The 26,949-nt window shown below is 40.2% G+C and overlaps 2 protein-coding genes across 2 annotated transcripts in view; both read left to right on the top strand.

Annotated features, from left to right (window-relative positions):
- The window catches only part of LOC126183475 (RNA-binding protein 12-like), a 94,860-nt gene extending 92,213 nt beyond the window's left edge, over nt 1-2,647 (top strand). The window contains exon 5 of the mRNA XM_049925493.1: nt 288-2,647. Within this exon, the coding sequence (XP_049781450.1) occupies nt 288-654 (367 nt within the window). The 3' untranslated portion in view covers nt 655-2,647. The remainder of the gene's footprint in view (nt 1-287) is intronic.
- The window catches only part of LOC126183474 (mucin-5AC-like), a 653,654-nt gene that overhangs the window by 217,140 nt on the left and 409,565 nt on the right, over nt 1-26,949 (top strand). The window lies entirely within an intron of this gene.

Here is a 26,949-nt window from a genome sequence, read left to right as displayed (position 1 = left end):
ATTAACATGTAAATATCTAGTGTATGTAGTTCACATGCAAGTAAAAGTGGATAGTTTTAATAGCTGTGCTGGGTACAATTAGTGCAGGCTAAGATTCTGAAATGCTTTAAACTTTATTATTTATGTAACAGGGTACTAATGAACTCCCTGTCGAATGTCTGGATCCGTAACAATCACCATCGCCATGCTTTGTACTTAAATTTGTAAATAGTCCTGAATATATGTGTTCTTTGTCTTTTATGTAAAACTGAATAATGGAGAGCTTTATGATGTGCTTGCTCTAATAGGCAGCCAATGGCAACATGGGATGGTGAACCATGTCCTGTTCATCACTGTCTGGGAGTGATGTCTCCACTGCCAATTGCTATGCCTGTGCCTGTGCCAGTGCCACTGCCACCTCCAGCAGTGCTGGTGCCCGCTCCACATGGGCCACATCCCTTGATGCTGCAAGCAGCCTCACCTGCACCATCCCCTGCGCCCCTGCTTCCGCTGCCCGTACGAGAACATTTGCCAGCGGTTCAATTAGCACCTACAAATAAAGCAGCTGTGAATTCACATAAGTGTGCAGGGAAAGCTATTGTTTTGTGGATTGTGTTTGCTGTTGTGGTTGTTGGAATAATCTTAGCCATTATCTTGAAATTTGTAAGGATTTAGCAGGGGAACAAAGCTGTTTGTTTCAAAGATCTCAGAATAGCAGGGAATAAGTAGTTGAACTTCACATCATAGATGGCTACTGGTTTACCTGATAAAAAGATAAGGTTAAGTATTGACACATACATAAGAGTGATTAATACCAAGGGCTTTTAGGCAGAAGTGAAAAAGTGATACTGGAGAAAGTATGTTACATTACAGAGAATGAGATTAATCAAAGCAAGTAGATATTTAAAAAGTATAAGATTTAATTTTCTCATTGGAATGTATATGTGACAGGAAGCTGTTGAAGACATTAGACTTGATTTCTATGCAACGTGGCAGGAAAACAAACTTCCAGGATTTCTGTGTTTATTATCAGTAAATGAACACTTAATTTATTTGAAAACAAACTGTTTGTATGATAAGAAAATGTAGGAAGCAAGTCACATTTTAGAGAACATTTGCTTATTACATTATGGACATATTCTTTTAAAACATGAAGATAAATTATAGTGATAACTTTGTGCAACAAAACAAGATAATTGTTTATGAAGTCAGACTTTAATTCCAGTGTTATATGTCATTTCTTGTGTAATTAAAAGTATTTGTGTTTTAAATTGCAGTTTTGATATTAACTAATAAAGAGACTGAGAAGAGAATTTTTATAAGGATGTTCCATATCATGTTTGTATATTTTGTTGGTAGTAAATTAACAAATGTAGGACGTCCATAAGAAGAAAGGCAATGGGAAATAAATTATGGTATGAGGAGTCATTACTGGATACACCACATTTGCCACACTGCTTTGTATATAAATAACATCCTGGTGTCTGTATGTGTGTAAGATCTTAGCAGTAGAGTCAGTTATTTTACCTCTAGTACTGTAACACCATTGCAGTCTTTAAAATGGACAATATTTATCTCAGGTGATGTGAAAGAGTAAAAGAACTAAACAGTTAACTCCACTGATACAGAAGTTTGTAGTATTTTAGGAGTTCTAAGTAAAAATGTGAATTAACATTATCACACTTTGGTCCAACTTGATGAATTACAGTTTAAATTCTTTTTACAAAATTAGTACCAGAAAGCTGTGGATATGACAGTGTTTGAATTTCTGTTGTCCAGGTGATGATAAGTAACATGCATATTTATGTGCTGTTATCTGCAGACATACAAAATGTAGAAGAGTGGTAGTGTTACTATTTGTGGCAGTTATTCTCCACTACAAATTAAATGCATTTTCTTGCTGATAAAAATCTTCACTCATATTTTGCAGCTGACTTTTGCTTGATAATCAAACTTTTTCTTATTTTGTTTTCGGTATTATCAATGGTTGAGAGAGAGAAAAGTTTTGCATTTTTTAATTTAATGGTTATTCTGTATTTCACAGCTTTAAAATATGTAGTTGTTTCCATTGACTGTGGAAAACAATAACTAGCAGTGAGATCATCTGTAAGATTGGTGTTTATAAGTAAAATAAGAAAATAAAAGTCATCTTTGGTGACAGTGATTTTCTGGGAACTAGTTCATGGTCTAAAACATGTGCCTTTACTCATCTTCTGCAACTTTAGCGATATTGGTTTTCTAGGAATCAGGTCAACAAAGATATAAACACCAGCTGTGAATACCTGCATTGTGTGATCAAGTAAGTCAGTTGTCAAAGATGAGTGAAGAATTTTCATCTGTAGCAAAATTGTTGAAGAAACATGAAGACAGGCATTTGATTTATTAAATTATGATTTATATATTTTAATAAAGACCCAATGAAGCAGTCACAAAATGTACTTTATTTCTTGAACCCTTTTATTCTGTCAATAAAATACAGGTAGTTTACCGTGATAACTGTTAGAGAGTATGTAGGCAAACAGTTTTATTGGTCATCTGTTTTCTGTGCTCTTACAGTACTTGTCAGCATAATAAAGAAATTAATTGTTTGTTACCTGCAACATGTTACATGTAACTTACAAATCATTGTACTGTGTGGTTATGATGTCAAGATTAAAATTAAATTCAAACTGATAGTTTCATGAGAAACTTATTTCAGAATTAACACATTTATTTGCATATAAATTCAAACCAATGTGCTTTAGGTTTTAATGTACCTAGGAATTTCATTAAAAAAAGTGACAGACAATGTGTTTAATTGTGGCCCTGATACCATGGATTGAAGAGAATAAAAAATGGAATTTATGGCCATTCAATAAATCAGTACATAATACTGTAGTTACAATGTTACTTATAATCTGTCTTGATTGCAAAAATGTTTATTCACATGACCGGTTTCAGTTCCTGTAGAACCATCTTCACATCTGCAATTTCGGTTACAGGAGTAACCTGTCCACACATAGCAACCTTCACATGCTACGTCACACATTTTTTTATGTGACGCAGCATGTGAGGGTTGCTGTGTGTGGACAGGTTACTCCCGTAACCGAAATTGCAGATCTGAAGATGGTTCTAGAGGAACCGAAACTGGTCATGTGAGTAAACATTTCTGCAATCAAGACAGATTATAAGTAACATTGTATAGCCAGTGATTGTGGTATCCCATCAGACATTATGTCTTTCTTAGGAAAATACTGTAGTTAGGATATTAGTAAAATGAATTGCTTTGGCATTTGCATCTACAAGGAGTATAACAGAATATGTCTGTACCACAGTTTACAGTAACAGGAACTTAGCCACCGTAAATTCCAGAACCAAACAGGAAAATCATGCCCAAGGATAAGTTTATAATTTAGACCTGAATATATGAAAGATGAGAAAACAAACATTAGGATTTAATGTCATGTTGACATTGAGATCATTAAAGATTCAGATTGAGGAAAGAAATCAGCCATGCCTTTTGAAACAAACTATCCTGCCACTCACATTAAGAGATTTACATAAATCATAAAAAACTTAAATCTGATTTGCTGGAGGAGGATTTGAACCACTGGTCTGCCAAATAAGAGGCAAATACCTTAACAATCAACCATCTTGTCTGGTCTGCATATATGAGGGCAGCCAGTAACCCTTTCCACTACTGTTAAGTCTGCCAATAATAATTGCTGCTGTATAATGCCTTTTTTTCATTTAGATTTAAGGTGTGTAGTTTGAGTCTGGAGTGAATGACTGCAGTTTTTTAACTGAGTGGATACTCAGCACATTTACAAGAGAGTCTTTTTTGTACACAGTGGGCTGTTTGTGTTTAAACAAGAGTTCACACCAAAAAGATGTTTACTGGTTTTTAGATCCATCTTATATTGGGTGTCTCTTCTAAGATTCATCATGTGCACTTTCTCTGGTGTTTCAGCAGATATTTGCAATTTTGTTTTTTGCAGTGTGTGGCTGGAGTGAGACCAAACAAATATTGCTCATCACATCTTTCATAGGATGCCCAGCATCAATGGAAAGTGTTGGTTTGTTTCCCATTAGAAACAAAATGATTCATCAGGTTACCTTCCATTCAAAAGGCTGTTGCACGCAGCGACTGTTATATTGAATTGTAAATAATAGATTTCAGCTATCAGTCGTCCTTTTTAAATTTTTATTGGCAAATCTAAATTTCAGCTAGAAACTAGCCATTCTCAATGCACTATTGTTTTTGATCAATGCATGTAATGCCTGTTGGTTGGGCGTCCTCCGCAGTTCATTGGATACTACAGAATCATAATGCATTACATGCATTGATCAAAAACAATAGTGCATTGAGAATGGCTAGCTTTTAGCTGAAATCTAGACCTGCCAATAAAATTTAAAAAGGATGACTGATAGCTGAAATCTATTATTTACAAAAGAAAATGATTTTTAAAACAGAATTTTACACACCCGTTTGATAGAGCAGTCCCAGATTAGTCCAGTGCAGAATTCATTTTATCAATATGTATTAACAGGAACATTAAAGCAACAAATAAATAGTATTCGCACAGTGACTTGCGTGCTGCCATGTCTCATACTGATTGCTACTACCATGTAGCAGTGCTGCTGACTCATTGCTGGAGTACCTGTTATTCGTTGTGTTTTAATGTTCTTGTTAATACACACTACTAAAACAAATGTCACACTAAACCAATTTGGGGCTTACCCTAGTGAATACACATGTAAAATTCTGCTTTCAAAATAATTTTTTTTGGAACAGGCAACAGACTGATACTTTCTGTTGACACTGGACATCACATGAAAGACATGATGAGTGGTATGTGTTTGGACTGACTCCAGTTACACACTGCAAAAATGAAATTGCAAATCTCTTCTGAAAGACTAAACAAAACGTGGCTGAATACTCTTAGGAGGGACAACCAGCATATGTTCACAAGAAAAATAAAAAAATCGACACACAAACCTCATTTTTCTTCATATGTAAGTTGAAAGGCTTCCTTCCCACACATTCCTTTTAGTCTCTGCAGGGCCTCCCCCCAGAGTGGTCTAGAGGTTTTGTAGAGTAAAGCAGTCATGAATCCAAAGATTGTTTTGAACACCATAGTGCTTCCCTAGGCATGATCCTGTTGGAGGTGGTATGCCATTGGCTTCCTTCACCTTTGAACTGACTTACCTGGCCAGTTATTGGGGCACCTACAATGTAATGTAGATTCCAGGCCGCAGTGTAACTTGGCGTATTTAGCATCAATAAACATTCACCATCGAGTCACACTGATGTAACATAATATACATATCTATACAGTATGTTGTGACAAATCTTTCTCTCACCCTTCCAGCATTCTGCAAACTATAAATTTAGTGGCTAATAACATGATCAAATAGCTTTGGTTGAGTGATCCTAGGGTCTCTATAGAGAGAGGAAAAAAATGGGAAGCAAAGTTTGCAAATGATATCACAAACTTGTCTGATCACGCTTTTCTGAGAAAGCTTTATACAGTTGAGGTGCATAAAAAAGACTGAAAATGTTGCTAAGTTTTTGGACAATGTTCTTCCTTAGAACTAACTGACTAACAAAAACACATGCATACATATGCATGGCTATGTTGTCCTGCATGTCTACACTGTCTTAGTGCTGCAGTCCGACTGGGATGAGGAAGTGGAATGTGGAATGTGGGAGGAACAAGGAGATGGAGAGTAGACAGAGAGATAAAGGGAAGAGAGGCTGATGGCTGTGAGGGAGAGGCAGCAAGTGAACAGACAATGATAAAGTGTTGTTTGGCCACACATCAGAAAGGTCTTTAGTGCCCTTACAAAAATTTAATGAGATGAGTGTTGGTAAAACATTACACATGTATTCAGAGGTAAAACGTGTAATAAGAAACTGAAATTCTTTGGAAAGGATTAAAATAATGCAACATATAGCTTTGGCTGGATGATCACTGGGATAAAAAGGATGAGCCAGTCACTCTCCAATACAACGAACTCTCCAGCTTAAAAGTTTAGGCTGGATTCCAGATACTTCATAAAAGTTTAGAAGCTTTACTCCATTTGTCTCGTCATTGGCTAAAACAAGGGGCTGACCCCACCTAAATTTGTTTCTGCATTTTATCACAATATAAAATTGCACAAGCATCACAGATGGAGGAGTTCTCATGACAGTGTATTAAGCCATGTGTTGGGGGACAATGTCCTATTCAGAGGCAGGTCAGGCTCACTACGTCCCATTGGAGTGACTAGATAAGGTACAGTGCAGCCAGATATTTGGCTTCGTTGAAAATAGTTTATTGTTCATCACTGCCAGTCACTCCTTCTCTCATAGTTGGCTGGGTGTCTGACTCAATGGTGAAAACACAGCCTGCAGGGGCATCGTGTCACTTTAAGTTCCCTACAGGCCTCCTGGACTGTTCAGTTTGCTTTCACATTTCCCCAGATTCCCTAGCGCTCTGGTACCCAGTAGAATGATATGTGGTTTCCATCTTCTTTAAGGAGAGGTAGGTTGTCAGATATATTTTGTGTCATTTTTTCTGCTGGGTACATTTACTGCAGTGGAACACTAAGACAACATGAGAAACATCTTGCTCTGAAGAGGCCCCTACTGCTCTAGTGTCTTTAGGATTGCATGGAGCTCTGCAGGAAATATGGTATATTCATTAGGAAGACAAATCCTGAAGACATAGTTGGGCAATATGAATGAGCAGCCTAAGGAGAACCCTCATTTTGAGTCACCAGTGCGCTCAACTTCAAGACCATGATACCTATCTAAACTGTTATAGAACAAAGATGTACAGGTTAAATCTGGAGTGCAACCTTTCTTAAAATTTGCCATATCTAAAAAATTCTGGGCTTCTTTAAGATCCAGTTGGAAATCTGCTTGCGCCTTGCTGTAAAACTTTAAAATTGCCCACACTCATTCCCTAGAGACAGCCCTTCATGTAACTGTCATAGGACCTCATTGCTCACTATTGATTAGGAAAAAGCCTTTCCATTGGTGAGTGAGCAACAGTATTGTTTGCAGATGTTTGTGGAATGTAGATCCACATCTACATCTACATGTACATGATTACTCTGCTATTCACAATAAAGTGCCTGGCAATGGGTTCAATGAACCACCTACAAGCTGTCTCTCTACCTTTCCACTCTAGTATGGTACGCAGGAAAAATGAGCACTTGAATTTTTCTGTGCGAGCCCTGATTTCTCTTATTTTATTGTGATGATCATTTCTTCCTATGTAGGTGGGTGCCAACAAAATGTTTTTGCAACCAAAGGAGAAAACTGGTGATTGAAATATCATGACAAGATCCCATCCCAATGAAAAATGCCTTTGTTTTAATAATTGCCACTCCAATTCATATATCATGTCTGTGGCACTATCTCCCCTATTTCGCAATAATACAAAATGAGCTGCCCTTCTTTGAACTTTTTCGATGTCATCCATCAGTCCCACCTGTTGCGGATCCCACACCACACAGCAATACTCCAGAATAGGGCTAGGACAAGTGCGATGTAAGCCGTCTCTCTAGCAGACCTATTCACATTTTAAGTTTTTTGCACATGAATTGCAGTCTTTGGTTTGCTCTACCCACCGCATTATCTATGTGATCATTCCAATTTAGTCAAAACTAGACATGATTGTCTTAATGGGATTTCCATGATCGTTCATTAAATAAAAATATGGCATTCCAGTCTTTCGATTGCTATTTTTTATTTTCAATGTCCGGTTTCAGGCTAGCTGCCCATCTTCACAGCATATATTGCAGTTACAGAGTAACTTGTCACTACAGAACTATAGGTTCTCTGTCATAACTAACTATCTGAAGATGGGCAGCTAGCCTGAAACAGGTCTTTGAAAAAAAAAAAATTAAAAAAAATAGCGATCAAAATACTAAAATGCCATATTTTTATTCCAATTTAGAATATTTGTAATTGTAATCCCTAAGTATTTAGTTGAATTTACAGCCTTCAGATTTGTGTGACTTATGATGTAATAGAAATTTAGCAGATTTCTTTTAGTACTCATGTGAATAACTTCACACTTTTCTTTATTCAGGGTCAATTGCCATTTTTCAACCATACAGATACCTTATCTAAATAATTTTGCAATTCATTTTGGTCATCTGATGACTTTACAAGGCGGTAAATGACAGCATCATCTGCAAACAATCTAAGATGGCTATTCAGATTGTCTCCTAAGTCGTTAATATAGATTAGGAACAATGGAGGGCCTATCACTCTTCCTTGGGAAACACTGGATATTACTTCTGCTTTACTTGATGACTTTCCATCTATTACTATGAACTGTGACCTTTCTAATAGGAAATCACAAATCCAGTCACACAGCTGAGGCGATATTCCATAAGCGTGCAGTTTGGTTAGAAGACACTTGTGAGGAATGGTGTCGTAACCCTTCTGGAAATCTAAAAATATGGAATCAGTTTAACATCCCCTGTTGATAGCACTCATTATTTCACGAGTATAAAGAGGTAGTTGTGTTTCATAAGGACAATACTTTCTGAATCTGTGCTGAATATGTGTCAATAAATCGTTTTCTTCGAGGTACTTCATAATGTTCAAACACAGTATATGTTCCAAAACCCTACTGCAAATTGTGTTAGTGATATTGGCCTGTAATTTGGTGGATTACTCCTACTTCCCTTTTTGGGTATTGGTGCGATTTGAGCAATTTTCCAATCTTTAGGTACGGATCTTTCTGAGAGCGAGCAGTTGTATATAATTGCTAAATATGGAGCTATTGTATCAGCACATTCTAAAGGAATCTGACTGGTATACAATCTGGACCAGAGGCCTAGCCTTTATTGAGTGATTTAAGTTGCTTTGCTACACCGAGGATATCATTTTTATGTTTCTCAACATGGCAGTTGTTCTTGATTGGAATTCAGGAATACTTACTTCGTCTTCTTTGGTGAATGAGTTTCTGAAAACCATGTTTAATAACTCTGCTTTAGTGGCACTGTCATCAGTGACTTCACCGTTGTTGTCGTGCAGTGAAGGTACTGATTGTGTCTTGCCACTGGTGTGCTTTATGTATGACCAGAATCTCTTTGGATTTTCTGCCAGATTCTGAGACAGAGTTTCATTGTGGAAATTATTAAGTGCATCTCACATGGAACTACGTGCTATATTTTGAACTTCCACAAAACTTTGCCAGTCTTGGGGATTTTGCTTTCTCTTAAATTTGGCATGCATTTTTCGTTGCTTCCACAACAGTGATCTGACCTGTGTACCATGTGGGATCAGTTCCATCACTTATTAATTTATGTGGTGTATACCTCTCAATTGCCATTAATACTATCTCTTTGAAATCATTCCACATCTTTTCTATGCTTACATGATCAGATTGGAAGGAGTGAAGGCTGTCTCTTAAATAGGCGTTAAGAGCATTTTTATCAGCTTTTTTAAATCAACATACTTTGTGTTTATTTTTTATGGGTGTAGATGTTACGGTATTCAGCCTAGCAGCAACTGCCTTGTGGTCACTAATCCCTGTATTCATCATGATTCTTCCTATTTGTCCAGGATTATATGTTGCTAAGAGGTCAAGTATTCTTTCACAACCATTTATGCTTTGAGTGGGCTCATGAACTAATTGTTTGAAATAATTTTCTGAGAAACCATTCAGTACAATTTTGGATGATGTTTTATGTCTACTGCCAGCTTTAAACATATAATTTTTCCAGGATATTGAGGGTAGATTAAAGTCACCACCGACTATAATTTTATGAGTGGGGTACATTTTTGAAGTGAGACTCAAGTTTTCTTTGAACTGTTCAGCAACTATATCTTCTGAGTCAGGGCGTCAGTAAAATGATCCAGTTAATAGTTTAGTCCAATTGTCAAGTATGACCTCTACCCATACTATTTTGCAGGATCTACCTACTTCAATTTCACTACAGTAAACTACGTCTGAGAGCAATAAATACTCCACCACCAACTGTATTTAATCTATCCTTTCTGAACACTGTTAGATCATTTGAAAAGATTTCAGCTGAACTTATTTCTGGCTTTAGTCAGCTTTCTGTACTCTACAATTTACCACTACAATACCGATCATTTCTACAACTACCTTACTGTGTTTTACCTGTCCCCTTTTAGAGTGACACCCTTTCTGTGGTCCCTGAGACCCTCTAACCTAAAATACCACCCAGTTCCTTCCACACAGCCCCTGCTACCTGTGTAGCCACTTCGTGTGTGTACTGGACTTCTGACCTATTAAGCGGAACCCAGAAACCCACCACCTGATGGCACAAGTCAAGGAATCTGCAGCCTACTTGGTCACAGAACCACCTGAGCCTCTGTTTCAGACCCTCCACTCAGCTCTGCACCAAAGGACCACAGTCAGTTCTATCAACGATGCTGCAGATGGTGAAATTCACCTTAATCTCACAAGCAAGATTGGCAGTCTTTACCATTTCCGCTAGCCACCCGAAACCAGAGAGAACTCCTCCAATCCAAAGTGACACACGTCATTGGTACCAACATGAGCCACCACCTGCAGCTGGTTACTCCCTGTACTCTTCATGGCATCCAGAAGCACCCTTTCCATATCCGGAATGACTCCCTCCAGTATACACATGGAGTGCACACTGGCTTCCGTCTCCTCTTTGCCAGCCACGTTCCTAAGAGGCCCCATTATGTGCCTAATGTTGGAGCTCCCAATTACCAGCAAACCCACCCTATGTGAATGCCCAGACCTTGTGGGCCGAGCCGAGAAGCTTCCTCTGGAACAGGGTGGACGACTGCAACCGGCTTAGAGACTTCACCAGCCACAGATAACACCTGAAGCCTGTTCATCAAATGAACTGGGGAGGCCCTACAATTGGTGATTCAGACTTTGGAATGCCTGCCAGACTTCGGAATGATCTCCCACTCAACCACAGGTGAGGGGCCAGCTTCAGTGTAGGCAGTAGCCAGGGCAGCCACAGCAGTGGACCAATTGGGGGACACGTGGGATGTGCTCAACATCTCTCGCATCCCTGCGTCCGACCCCCCACAGTGATGCCCCTTGGCAGCAGCCTCAAGCTGTGTGACAGAAGCCAACACAGTCTGGAGCTGTGAGTGAAGGGTCACCAACTTAGCTCTCATCTGTACACAGCAATCTCTGTTCCTATCCATTACTTAAGTTGCTCCTGCTTGAAGCTCGTAAAAATATGTAACAAATGAGTGGTGTACTCAGCTTATTAGCAGCAGGAATTCAAAGTGCTCTCTCACTGGTGACCTAATCAACAACACTGTTATTAAAACAAAAGTTTGTGTCTAGTAAGCACTCAAACATGGAAGAAATTACAAAAATAAACTAGTAACTACACAGGTACACTATGTGATCAAAAGTATCCAGACACACCGAAAAACGTACGTATTTCATATTAGATGCATTGTGCTGCCACCTTCTGCCAGGTACTCCATATTGGCAACCTCAGTACTCATTACACATTGTGAGAAAGCAGAATGGGGCACTCCACGGAACTCACAGACTTCAAACATGGTCATGTGATTGGGTGTCACTTGTGTCATATGTCTGTACGCAAGATATCCACACTCCTAAACAGCCCTAGGTCCACCGTTTCCGGTGTGATAGTGAAGTGGAAATGTGAAGGGACACATACAGCACAAAAGCATGCAAACTGACCTCGTCTGATGATTGACAGAGGCCTCCAACAGTTGAAGAGGGTCATAATGTGTAATAGGCAGACATCTACGCAGACCATCACACAGGAATTCCAAACTGCATCAGGATCCACTGCAAGAACTATGACAGTTAGGCAGGAGGTGAGAAAACTTGGATTTCATGGTTCAGCGGCTGCTCATAAGCCACACATCATGATGGTAAATGCCAAATGACACCTCACTTGGTGTAAGAAGCATAAACATTGGATGACTGAACACGAAAAACATTGTGTAGAGTGATGAGTCATGGTACACAATGTGGCAATCCGATGGCAGGGTGTTGGTATGGCGAATGTTATCTGCCAGCGTGTGTGGTGCCAACAGTAAAATTTGGAGGTGAAGGTGTTATGATGCAGTCATGTTTTTAATGGAGGGGGCTTGCACCACTTGTTGTTTTGTGTGGCACTATCCCAGCACGGGCCTACATTGATGTTTTAAGCACCTTCTTGCTTCCCACTGTTGAAGAGCAATTCAAGGATGGTGACTGCATCTTTCAACATGATTGAGCACCTGTTCATAATGCACGGCCTGTGTCAGAGTGGTTACATGACAATAACATCCCTGTAATGGACTGGCCTGCACAGACTCCTGACCTGAATCCTATAGAACACCTCTGGGATGTTTTGGAACACCGACTTCGTGCCAGGCCTCACTGACCAACATCGATACCTTTCCCCAGTACAGCACTCCATGAAGAATGGGCTGCCATTTCCTAAGAAACCTTCCAGCACCTGCCTGAACCTATGCCTTCGAGAGTGGAAGCTGTCATAAAGGCTAAGGGTGGGCCAACATCATACTGAATTCCACCATTACTGATGGAGGGGGCCACAAACTTGTAAGTCATTTTCAGCCAGGTGTCCAGATACTTTTGATCACATAGTTTATCTGTAAATAAGTCACTTCTGTTGGAAGCTCGTAAAAATATATAACAAACGAATGGTGTACTCACCTTATTGGCAGCAGGAACATGAGGTGCTCTGTCACTGATGGTCTGTCTGACATCTTATTATGCCTGCACCTAAGAAGTAACCACCTGGGGTCAAGGCTCAGAGCAGAAGCTTAGTATGGGGCTTGTTCTAAAGGCTCAGGGGCCAGTCTTAGTTTGTTCACAGTTCACCACATCCAACATTTTTAAATAGGAGGGTCTTGCAGACCCATACATGATGCACCCATACTTGCTGTATGGTGGCATTAAACAATGCCTGTTTACATGAGAATATCAAAGTTCTCATTTACCACAACACAGTTCAAATTCTACATAGTCTTTTAGTAATTTGTTAAATACAATTTCACTTCAGTGTTTCATTCATGACGGTCCAGAACACAAATCACTGAGTCTAACAATATTTTAATGTGATGACAATGATAGTTCATAGTACTTTTTGATCACATCACAATTCAGTCAAAATGTTAATTAATTAGAGGTACCACAATCCTGCAAAAGTTTTTACACATTAAAGTTCTTGACTTCCATTATGAACAGAGTGCATATTCTCACATACAGAACATACATAATACTGGTTTGAGTCAAACAATGAGTGTGCCTCTTATATAGATGTTAACTTTTAACTTGCAAACTACAGACTGACTATTTTAGGTAATGTCTGACTACTTATAGACTAGACCAAGAACAAGCTGCTATTTTGAAAAGTACACAATGCTTTGAAATATGGCTAGATCAGAATTTACTGTTATTGTTGACCTACAAAAAGTAAAATAATTTTGGTTCTTATAAAATGTTGCTAATCAGAAATTTATAAAATTACATAGACACTATTTTTCTTCTGCAACGTGATTCCCCTCAATTACATGAATGAGTGCCACATTGTAAATCAAAATGAATTACATGAAATTATTAATTAGTAAGTTGAATAATCAATGGTGTATGTTAGATGGTGCAAAACAATTAAGGTTACTAAAGTATGTAGTCACTGTTCAGAATCTAACAGTTGTTGTGACAAAATCTGAGACAGAAAGTGGTAATTGTCCATAATTTTAAGTTTAATTATTTTGGAAGGTAATGAGTTGTAGGTAATTTAAAATAACTTACAGGAAAGCTGGAATGCTTACCTTCCAAGTGGTGTAGATCATATTCTCCTAATGTAAGTATTAGCTCATGGGTTTTTGTTTGTAGTGAACTGTTGTGCTAACTTCAGTTCAACTTATTTCTCTCCAGGAGTTGGGAAAATGTCCTGATGCCCAAATCAAATTAAAAAATAATGAGGACTTATTTGTTTCACACTGTGAGGTGCCATAACATGATGTAATAGATCCTATTATGATTAGGTGATGTGCCACAAGGCGCAGATAACGCTGAATCCAGCTCTCACATGGAAAATGGGCAGTTCCATTCCTCATCATTGGTGGGACTTAAGTCCCAACTGCCCCTCTCAGTGCACACTCTGTAGTGCTGGAAAGCTGAATAATGACTGGTAACTCTGACAAAATATTCCACCATTGTCTGAACAGTGTCTAATTGGGTGATGTGGACACTTGTGTTTTGCATTACAGCAGTCACTGGGCATCTCCCACCCCTCCAGGAAATCCTCCTGATGGTCACCCATATGACTGTATTTTAAGTAGAATGGTTTCTGGTATTCGATAATGTCAGTTTCAAGTAAAATCAGTCAGGAATTATTAGAACTCATCCACACCTTATGGAGCTGGAGTATTACATCATACAGAAGTTTAAAAATAAATTGTTAAAATTTCATACACATACAGAAAATTTCAACTTAATCAGATAACAGAACGGGAAAATATATATGGTGCATCAAAAAAATGTATACACATTTTGAACTGTCATAGAAAATTTATTTCCCATTCTACAAGGTTAAATATCTGTGAGAAAGTAATGTTATGTGTCTTCAACAGGTGGCAGCAGTGGCAAGGAAGTAACAGCAACATGGTGGACATCCGTTTGAGCTTTGAAGCACGGAAGCAGATAATTAAGTGGTACTAGAAGTTTGAGAATGTAGCTGCAGTTCGAAGACAGTGGAGAAGTGAGAACCACCTTCAAGGTTAACAATTACACATCTACGAGACAAATTCGAAATTCATGGAACAGTGTGTGATGTGCATAAAGGTTGATCAGGGCGACCTCGTACAGCTACAAGTGATGATTCCACAACTGCAGTCTTGGAACTGTTTCAGCATTCACCTCAAAAATCTTCAAGGCAAGCGGCACGTGAGAGTAATGTATTCCAAGGCTGGTGCAACAGCCAAGTGACAACGATCCAGATCTAAGGTTAAAATTTTGTGAAAGGGTTCAGGAGATCGTGAGACGTGAACTGGGATTTATGGGTAGCATAATTTGGTCGGATGTAGCCCAATTCAAACTCAATGGAACTGTCAATAGGCACAATTGTGTGTACTGGGCTGAAGATAATCCTCACATTACAGTTGAAAATGCTGTGAATTTGCCTGGTGAAAATGTGTGGTGTGGTTTGTTTGCAGGGGGCTCATTGGGCCTTTCCGCTTTGAAGGTACTGTTACTGGAGTAACCTAACAATGCTTGCTGACTCGTAATTCCCTGCCATTCGTGTAATATACAGCAATGATGAATTTTATTTCCAACAAGATGGCGCCCCACCGCACCATCATACGGATGTACAAGCATACGTGGATCACAATGTGCCAGGCCAGTGGCTAGGATGCAGGGGACCAATCGAGTTTCCTGCACGCTCTCCAGACCTCACGCCGCTGGATTTCTTCTTATGGGGCACAGTAAAAGATGAGGTGTACAGACGTAAACCACGTAACCTGGACACACTTTGGAATGAGATTCAGGTGGTGTGCGCAGAAATCTCATTGGACACTTTGGTACGATGTATGGAATCATTGGTGACTCGTACTCAGAAACGTATTGATGCTGGAGGCCACCAGTTTGAACATTAATCACATTTGCAAAGTACATTTATTTTTCCAATTGGACATTAATCTTTCGATTTCAAAGATGATGTAACTTACTAAATGAAAGTGTTGGTATGTTGATAGACACACAAACAAACACAAACACACACACAAAATTCAAGCTTTCGCAACCCATGGTTGCTTCATCAGGAAAGAGGGAAGGAGAGGGAAAGACGAAAGCATGTGGGTTTTAATGGAGAGGGTAAGGAGTCATTCCAGTCCCGGGAGTGGAAAGACTTACCTTAGGGGGAAAAAAGGACAGGTATATACTCTCACACACACACATATCCATCTGCACATATACAGACACAAGCAGACATCATTAATAAATTTATCGTACAAAAAATACCTAATCTTGACTGTTGTGACCAAGTGTCTGCTTGTGTCTGTATATGTGCGGATGGATATATGTGTGTGTGTGTGTGTGTGCGCGAGTGTATACCTGTCCTTTTTTCCCCCTAAGGTAAGTCTTTCCGCTCCCGGGATTGAAATGACTGCTTACCCTCTCCATTAAAACCTCTTTCCTGATGAAGCAACTGTGGGTTGTGAAAGCTTGAATTTTGTGTGTGTGTTTGTGTGTCTATCAACATACCAACGCTTTTGTTTGGTAAGTTACATCATCTTTGTTCATATATATATATATATATATATATATAAACAAATTTTTGTCCATCCCTTGTAATTGTAGTAGGTATATTGGGTTATCTCAGAGCAATGGAGTAGATCACTATAAGGCACAAACTGATTTGAAACTTACTGAATAACTACTTCTCATGGGCCTGCATCCCTCCTTAGAGCTAATGGAAACTCATCATCTTATTTTTTATTACAAGTGTGTGTGTGAATATATATATATATATATATTCACACACACACTTGTAATAAAAAATAAGATGATGAGTTTCCGTTAGCTCTAAGGAGGGATGCAGGCCCATGAGAAGTAGTTATTCAGTAAGTTTCAAATCAGTTTGTGCCTTATAGTGATCTACTCCATTGCTCTGAGATAACCCAATATACCTACTACAATTACAAGGGATGGACAAAAATTATGAAATACACCGCATTACAAAGCCTAATATGATTCAATTTGATTTAGATTAGATTCAGTTTTCGTTCCATAGACCCAAAAAATGACATGATTCTCATGGGTGTGGAACATGTCAGAAAGTATAACATAAAACATCTGAATACAATACTTACAACCTTGATCATTTGTCAGGAGATTGTCGAAACAGGTGAACACAATATGGTAAACTGGAACAGCTAATATTTACAGACTTAACATGCAGTCAGAATGAAACATTGTTATGCACTATTAATAAATTTATTGTACAAAAAATACCTAATCTTGACTGTTGTGACCAAGTGCTGTCAAAACTGAATTCTAACAGACATTTTTACTTAAGCTGGCTTAACAGTCTCTGTTAAGATATTCCTCTATAGAGTAGACAGAGCTGCCTATCAAAAAGTCTTTCAAACTTTGTTTAAACCACACTTTATCTGAAACCAAATTTTTAATTATTGCTGGCAATTTATTGAAAATGTGTGTTCCTGAATATTGGAACCCTTTTTGGACCAAGGTAAGTGATTTTAGGTCTTTATGTAGATAGTTCTTATTCATAGTAGTGATACTATGTGTTGAGCTATTGGTTGGAAATAAAGATATATTACTTGCAACAAATTTCATTAAGGAATAAATATACTGAGATGCAGTGGTTAGAATACCAAGTTCCATGAACATGTTTCTAGACAATGTTCTTGAATTTACACCACAAATGATTCTTATCACATGCTTTTGCACCCTAAAAACTTTTGCTCAGTTTGATAGTTACCCCAGAATATGATCCCGTATGACATAACAGAATGAAAGAAAGGTATGCAAGCTTGTTATATTTATATCTCCTACGTCTGACATCATTCTCACTGCAAATACAGATTTGTTTAGGCACTTAAGCAATTCTGTGGTATGCCTTTCCCAACTGAATTTATTATCGATTGTGCGCCCTAAAACACCAATCATCATCATCATTATTATCGAGTTGTCATCCCAGAAGTTTAACACTGTCAACCTCTTCAATCTGCATGTCTTCATATGTTATACACATGCTGGAAGGAAATCTCTTACAGGTTCTGAACTGCATATGGAGGGTCTTCTCAAAGTTTAATGATGGTGAATTGGCTTTAAACCGTTTATTAATGTCAGTGAAAATTTGATTACCAGCTATTTCTAAATCTGTACTTGGCTTGCTACTTACTGCAATGTTTCTATCATCTGGAAACAAAACAAACTTAGCTTCTGGCAATGTAAAAAAAGATCGTACAGTCGTATTTTCTGTTTACGTTTTGCCACAGCAAATCTATAGAATTTCGTTTAGTTATTTTTTGCTCTCTGCAGCAATTTAACTGTAGTGTACCTCTTCATTATTTAACTAGCATTTCCGGAAAGTAGCGTAAAGTTTAAGCAAGCCGAAGAGTGGTCTGCCGCTGGCTGCCTGGCTACGGACCCCACGTCGGCCTCAGAAGGTCAAACCAGCGACCCACCGTGGGCTGGAAAGTGGGTGCCCCACCTGCTGCTGCATGTAGCTGGTGGTGTGACATGCCCCACCATCCAGCAGAGCTGCCACACTTGAATGTCTCTCGTTAGAAAACGGCACCTACTTATACTCAGCTGTGCACCCCTGTTTTGATAATGTGCCACTCCGAGTCACATACTCACCACACCTAGGTTGCGCCAGTGGGCCCCTTCTGCCTGTAACTGGCACCATGCATACTGCTGCATTTACTCTTTTCAGCAGTTTGACGACCCTGTGGCCTCCATTCTACTTCGCAACTGCTGGTCAGCGTAACTTACTGTCAACCAGCCCGTGCCTGGCTGTAACTTGTGCACTCAGAATATTGCCCAAAACTAACTTTCCTTATACTAAACAGTGGTGCCGCTACATTATTTCCCAGTTCAGAAGGACCCGGTCCCCAGGCTGACCCTTAACTAGCTCTTAATTTGTTTGGGTCGACACCTATCGCATATTTCCTTACTATTAGAAAACTTAAATGTGGTCTAGTGCCCATTAAAACCATGACATGAAACAAAACGTAAAAATTCCTTACTGGATGAGCACTGCTCGATCAACCCCTTACCTACTCGTCTCATGCCCTCAGTATCCAATCCACTGGGACTTGGACTACCCTTGGTTACCTTTTGGAATTAGCTCTCCATCTGATCAGAAAGAAAACAACACACAACAAAGTTAAGGCTGCGATGACACTTGGCACACAGGTGCTCAAAATGATCATTATTTGCTGCTGCCTTTCCCTACACTGCGCGACATGTTCAACAAGCTATTCGGCTGATACATGCCCCTCTTGCTCTAAAATGAACTGGTTTACTGATCTCAACAGACCTAGTTACAGGGTTCAATTTAACAAGGTTAGATTCTGCCTTGAAAAAGACTCTAAAGTGGCTTCTGGACAGTACAGCTGTGGCTGCAAAACATTCAGTTGCGTGACTCCTGAAATTGATGCTGGCAGGTGGAAGGTTGGTCCTATTATGTTACACTTAGTTCCATTGATTAAAATTCCGCTCCCCTCGAGCTCTATGCATTTCGCTTCTGCAAATACCCCCACTCAAAACAACAGATGGGGAAGATCCAATGCAAGCTCAATTTTGGCTCCACGATGTTCCTTGGACAGTCTATTCCTTTCCCCCTGGCTAAAATAACTGCATTGTGCACGCGTCCCATATTTGTAGCTTCACAGATTTTCCTCCAACATTCACTATTCTGATCCAAACTCAACGCCAATTATGTGACTGCTTCAATCTTTAAATTACAGTATATGAACTGGTGCAATAAACATGACTTTCCTGACCAGCACTGTCGATAACTAAAAATTTAAACAGGAAATCGTACGAATCTGTCATCGTTCAACACATATTTATTAAGGCTTTGCCGCAAAATTTACTCGAATGCAGTTATTTCTCCAGAACTGTGTTCGATTTCTCCTCCAACAACATTACACATGCGTCAGATGCTACACTTCCCTTTTCAGTGACCTGAGAACAGGGATCACCATCTCCCTTCCTCCCTCTTCAAAAGGACTGCTGTCCACAGCAGGCTATATTCGAAAATTCCTACAACATATGAAAAAACAGTGCCTAATTACTCTACACAAAGCCAATGATACACGCCATGGGGGGAAAAAAAAAAACAAACTACCAATACTCTGCCACTTTCTGGATCACAGAGCTCTGCCTGGTTTTCTCTGTGCTTAGCACCTCTCTTCACTCTCTCTTTCTTCCTCGTTCCTTCCCGTGACACACCTCGAATCACATCTGGAGAACCCTTAAATGGCCGTAACCACCTAATGTGTACTATCGTAGTTCTAGTTGGCAGCTGAAGATTAACATTAACGTGGGATGTGGTTTCAACAACTTGGTATGGCCCTTGATACCTCGTGAGGAACTTCTTCGTTTTACATTTTTGTGTATAGGGGCTGGACAGCATTACCCATTGCCCCAATCTGTACAATGGTAAACTTCCTTTCCACTTTACTGCATCTTCCTGCCTTTCCAAAGCCTTTGTATTCACCAAACATTCCGAATTGTCCTTGCTAATTGACGTACAGATTCACCGGTCCTCCCTTTCTGTAGCCTCACTAAATCAAAAGGTGACGGCAATTTTCACTCATACAGTATCTCATATGGAGACAAACCAGTATTTCTATGGATTTTTGCATTGTATGCGCATACAATATGCTTCAAACACTCGTCCCACTGATGGTGATGAGAATCCACATAAAAACTCAGCATCTTCCCGATTGTTCTGTGTACCCGTTCCATCCTTCTGTTGCCCTGTGGATGCAACGTGCTCATCCTCAACTTCTTTATGTTCAACAATTTACACAGTTCCTTCATTAAATCCGACATGAAGTTGGTCCCTTGATCAGTAATTATCGTCTCCAGTACACCAAACTTCAAAATTCAGTTCTTTACTAAAGCTTGTGCGACCATTGCTGCCTGTTGATTTGGCATAGCCACCATCTCCACATACCTCGAAAAATGGTCTACTATTGTCAGAATCTGTTCCCCGATGGTGTTCACCTAAAAGGTCCTAAGGCATCGATCCCCAGCAAAGAGAATGGACATGTTGCTTGTCATGAACCCACCTACTGTGCTGGAAAAATTATCTCCATAAGGACACCGTTATGGTGTGGCTAATGGCTGTATAGTACTTTAGTAGAGCTGGCCATGATGTCTCCTTTGTTGATGCTGCTGAGTCTGCGTTGTCCATGTGGCTTCTCATTGTCTAGGCTCTGGGTCTAAGAAAAGGTGCGGGTTTTTTAATTATCACCAGACTATCGAAATCATGATGCAGTATTCCATGGTTTATTTGTAACAAAAACACATATTTATTGCGAAAACTAGATAAACAACTACACTCAACCGCAGCCAACACTCAAGTGACTGAAAACCTGTTGTAGACCAAAGATCACGGTCATAAGCTACAAAGAACATACAATTCCAATATCGATTATTGATCGCAACACCTAACTTAGTATTATATTAAGCAAAAGCTCTTTTAACACAACTTTAGTGTATAATATAACAAAATTATGTCTATTTGTCAGTTCGATTACACATTTCTGGTAATCGTTGTAGTTGTATCTGTTTCCAACTCAAATGTGCTCTCTGTGCACAAGGTATACAATTCTTGACATACTGATCCACATCTACTTTTCTACCTCTCCACCAATACCTCTCCACCACTCTCCTATTTGTCACTCTACATCCTTCATGACCAGATAACACATGATCACGTGCTTTCTTTAAAACCTCATCCCTCAACTTCGCTGGCACTACTACCCTTGGCCCCAACTTCTTTACAGTCGTTGTCCGCGTCCTGTAATTCTTGCCATACTGCTATGTCATAACCTATGACTTCTACTTTTGCCACCTTCTTAATTAGTGCATCCGCATTACCGTGCTTCTTCCCAGGCTTGTGCACCACCTGGTAGTCGAGTTCACTAAGCCTCACAGCCCATCGAGCAAGTCTAGTGGACAGTTCATTCAACCCCAACAACCACTTCAATGCAGCATGATATGTCACTACCCAAAATCTTCTCCCATATCAATAACATTAAAAATATATGCTTCTGTAGATTACGCTAAGCATCTCTCTCTCATTGTTGAGTAATTCCTCTCTGGTGCATTCAACTGCCTAGACGCATAGGCTACAGGATGTTCTTTCCCATCAATTTCCTGACTAAGAACACACCCTAATGCTTGATTTGATGCATCGTATGCTAGTATAAACCCCTTTTCAAAACCTGGAAACACAAGAATCGGACTTGATGTTAACACTTCTTTCAGTTTGTCAAACGCTTTCTGACGCTCTTCTGTCCACTTAAATTTCACACCCTTCCGTAACAATCGCGTCAACGGCTGTGCTAAATCTGCAAAACCCTTCACAAACTTTCAATAGAAATTGCAAATTCCAATGAATGACTGGACTTCCTTAACTGTTTTTGGTTCCGAAAATCCCTTACAGCGTGTACCAACCTCAGATCTGTTCGCACTCTGTCCTTACTGATAATATGACCCAAATATTTTACTTCTTCCAATGCAAAATGACACTTCTCCAAGCTCAACATCAAACGAGCTGCTCTTAACCTCATAAAGACTTCCCTTAACAGCTGTCTATGTTGCTCCATACTACTTGAAAACACTATAATGTCATCCAAATAGACAAGACACTGCCGAGGTTTCAAACCCCTCAAGACACTGTCTAGCAATATCTGAAACATTGACGGAGTGTTTCTCAAACCGAATGGCATTCTAATGTACTGGTGAAGGCTTCCAGGTGTAGAAAAAGCAGTTTTTGAACGATCCCCTGGAGTCACATCTAACTAATGATATTTACTTGTCAAATTCATTGTAGAAAATTACTTGCACTGTACTAAGTGATCCAAAGTCTCCGATATGTTTGGAATGGGGTATGCATCCATTACTGTCTTATTATTGAGGTATCGGTAGTCACAACAGAACCTGTATTTCTTAGTTCCATCTGTAGACTTTTTAGGCACAATGACAATGCTCGTGCTCCAGCAACTATTACTATGCTCTATAATACCATCCGCAAGCTATTGATCAATGAAATCCTCCACAATCAGCTGCAAATACATAGGTATTCTGTATGGTTAATGGTAAACAGTTGCTTCATTCCCTGTTGGTATTGTATGTTGAACTAATGGAGTTGCTGGTAACGGCCCTTGTGGAAAAAAACAAATCCTTAAATTCCCGCAATAATTCTTCCATATGCTCTCTTTCTTATCCTTTCAAATGCTTAATTTTGTCACGCAATACAGTTATATTGGCAGTTAGTGGGTGATCACTTTGCCTACCTCTCGAACACTAATCTTCGTCATCTGGCACGTCCAAATTTGCTACTAAAACTCCTTTCCTCAAATTCGCATCTACAGCACTAAAATTATTCACTTTCATGGGAACTACTCACCAGTCATCCCCTCCTGTATGCATACAACACTATGTTTCACAAAACAACCCAATGGACCCAAAACTTCATTATTCTGCAATGGTTCAACAACACATACTGTACCCACAGTAGATTTGACTCCACACTTACCCAAATCGACTTCCCAGCGCCACTAGACACACAATCATGTGAATTAAGCCTTAATGCTAATGCACACAGCTCAATTGGTTTGTTCATTACGTTGAACGCCCCTCGCAACAGCTCTGCATCGAGAACAGTTCTCCCTAACTAAAATAACATTCCACCAAGTTCCACAGTTCGTTGTCCTAGGTCAATTTTGCCATGATGTTGATGCAAGAAATCTGCTCCTAGAATCATGTCGTAACCCTCGCTTACCCATGGTACTACCTCCATGCATGCATTAAATCTAATGTTCTCTATTCGAAAGTCAACTTTCACCAAGCCCAATGACGTGACCTCCTTATCCCCCCCCCCCCCCCCCTCCACGCAACCTATAACGGTGTGGGTCTAGCTTCCTTCATCCCATTATATTTTTAGTAGCCACTGACACTTGCGCCCCTGCATCCAACAAAATCTTAAACTTTTTAGTTCCTGTGGATCAACCCACTGAACATTCCACCTCTGCATACGTATTCACAGCGTTGAAATTAAACGGGAGTTTCCTTAGGTGGGTCTTGGGCCCCCTCTGCTGTTTAACCCTGTCCACCTCCCCTATCTCCACTTTTCCATCCTTCTCGCTGCTGATTTCCACCCCTTTCTTTATTCCTCAGTGACTGGGTACATTGCCTCTGCACATGTCCCTTACGATGACACTTAAAACATTTCACACCCTCTGTAAACATTGTTTGCCTCTCACGTACCCCTGTTGCCATGTCTGTTTCCTCACATTGAATTGCCAGCTGAATGGCTGAATACAAATCTTTCAGAGTCCATTAATGCACTTTCCCCAGTATATGCACTGGTAACCCTCTCAAAAATACATCAAGTGCCCTTTGCTCGGCCTCCTGCAACAGAACACCATTTGCCTCATCACTCTGAACCAACTCATAAGTATACTCGTTAATTTCTCTTATTCTGTCCACCAATTTCTCTACCATCACCCCTGTCTCTTTGTCATTGTACTTAACCTCTCCCTAAAGTACCAAGGGCTATTCTGTCTCTTGTATCTTTGTAAAAGCTCTTTCTTTAACTGCTTAAACTGTTCGGCCTTCCTTAAGGCCTCAGAACACCTTACATATGTTTTCGCTTCATCTGTTAATCTAATCTTGGCTACATGTAACAACTGTTCATCACAGCTGAAATTTCCAAGTCCTCCACAAAAAAACGCACATCCTCAGATGCCTTGCCAGAAAACATAATAATCAAACTCGCAGCAGCTGGATCAAGCTCCTGCTGCGGCATCCTAGGCAGCAATGATTGATCTGATGCTGTTTCCTGCTCACTTCTAGATGTTAATTCACTTCTCAACTGCGTATTGTCCGCTGTCAATTGTGCTATCTTTTCCATAAAAATTGGCACCACTTCTGGTTGTGACACACATTGTGTCCTTGACTCTGACATTGTGTTGTTTTCAATCCCAGTTAGTCCCAAAACAAAAAATTTAAGTACAAGAACAACCTGACTTCCTACAGTTTCCTATCATCACACTCACTATCATCATAAACCAGTACAAAAGTAATTAAATGTCATGAAAAAAAAGTAGATCTTACTGCCCCAAATACACTAACACTTATTCTGAAAAAAAAAAAAAAAAATATGCCCACGGGAAACATCTACAATGTAGCTTGCCAGGAGCCATACTCAAAAAAAAAAAACTAAAAAAAGAGCAAGAAAATGTCCAATAGTCAAAAGAAAACTGGTCAAAACTCACCACATCTTGAGAATGTAATGTGGGCGGTAGGCTCGAACATCGTTCTGGACAGACGATGTCCGCTATTCGGACACCAAATGTAGTGGCGACTTCTACCACCAAATGTATCAGGATGACCAAATGTAGTGGGAAGAGGTAGAAGGCACCATATTAATACTCATCCGAGTTATTCAAGTGATTTATTGTTTCCAACTCCAGTGCCCTCATACACCACGGTCTGCGTCACAGGGCCCCGCAATGCTGAGGAAGCACCCCAGCAATGCAATGCTGTGTCAAGCCTTGTATGCCAGCAGAGTTGCGACTGTCAGGATGCTGGCAGTTGACTCGGCAGTCTGCGTCCCTTCTGACTCAGCGTTGCTCGGTGTGAGCCGCAGGCATCCAGCTGCCTCCTTATTGCCGGCGTGGCTGAGATCGCGGCGGCAACAAGCTCCCGCAATCTGGCATCCGTACCTGTGGCCCTCGCCTCGGGATGCCTCCTGCGTGTGTTGGAAGCCAGGATGACAGCCCGCGGTAGCGATCTGAAGAACGGCCCGCCACTGGCTGCCTGGCTATGGAACCCGTGTTGGCCTCGGAGGGTCCAATCAGCGACCTGCTGTGGGCTGGAATGCGGGCGCCCCATCTACAGCCACACGTAGCTGGTGGTGTGACATTCCCTGCTGTCCAGGACAGCTGCCTCACTTGAATGACTCTTGTTAGAAAATGGCACCTATTTATACTCAGCTGTGCGCCCCTGTTTTGCTAACGCTCCGCTCCGAGTCACGTACTAGCCACAATTAGCTTGCACCAGCGGGCCCCTTCTGCCTGTAAATTGCGTCACGCATACTGCTACATTTACTCATTTCAGCGGTTCGATGGCCCTGTGGCCTAAATTCTACTTTGCAACTGTTGGTCAGCGTAACTGAGTGTCAACCAGCCTGTGCCTGGCTGTAGCTTGTGCGCTCAGAATATTGCACAAAACTAACTTTCCCTATACTAAACGGTGGTGGTGCTACAATAATTTATAAACCACTGTTTAGGACCTGATGTGCTCATGATGTTATGCTTCTCTGAAGCTTAGATAAGTAGCTCATACCAAACTGTATATACTGCTGTCCATATCCAACCAGACCAAAAAATAGTTCACAAAATTGCTGTAGACATCAACAGTCTCTACAGTAATTTATTCAATTTGTGTACTTTGGATGTCCAATTATTTCGTTTTAATATTTCATGTGTGACCACACCAGAGCACCCACACAGAACTATGTGTTTGCATCAGCATCATGTTCCAGGAATGGAAACAGGAGAATCATGTCTTATCAGCACACTCATGTGAGAGCTTCATCATGCAGTAAGATATGTAATTGCACTTTGGGTGCAAAACCTTTTGAAATGGGTAGTTGTGAATTGGGGACCATTGTTGGTCACTTATGTTGGAGTGAACTCTCTATTATGGAGATCTGTGTCAAGGCTTTCAATGTGGATATGCTGCTCTTTGCTCCAGGCACGCAACATATGGGAAGTGGGAGCAGGAGTTCATAGTGATTAACCACATGGACCCAAAGAAAGGGCCTGCAAAGTTGGCATGAATTTGGTCTCATGGCTGTGATGGTGCTGGCCATGGAGAAAATGACTGGGGTGGGGCTGGATGGTGTGCCTGGTAAATAGGACACTGTTGAATCACCCATGCAACATTGTTGTCCACACAAGATCCACAGACGTAGTTCCATTCTAGTTATTTCATCCTGGAAATCCCCAGTGGGATTGATGCAGGAGTTGGAGCACCCTACATCAGAGTAATGACAGCACCATTAATCAGCTTTTGTATGGAGCACCACAACTTGCTGATCCTGATGTTGGTGCTGCCAGTGAAAAAACAGTGAAAGTCAGAATGTTCTGCACTGGAGAGCTCAGTAGGCTAACCCTACAAGACATACTGAAGGATCTGTCCATGAAGCAGATCACGACTAGATGAATGGTTGCTCCAGTTGGCTGTCTAACTT

This window comes from Schistocerca cancellata, chromosome 4 (assembly GCF_023864275.1).
Source record: "Schistocerca cancellata isolate TAMUIC-IGC-003103 chromosome 4, iqSchCanc2.1, whole genome shotgun sequence".
NCBI lineage: Eukaryota > Metazoa > Arthropoda > Insecta > Orthoptera > Acrididae > Schistocerca > Schistocerca cancellata.
Note: the sequence above shows the minus strand (reverse complement) of the source record. Positions and strands in the feature narration are given on the sequence as shown.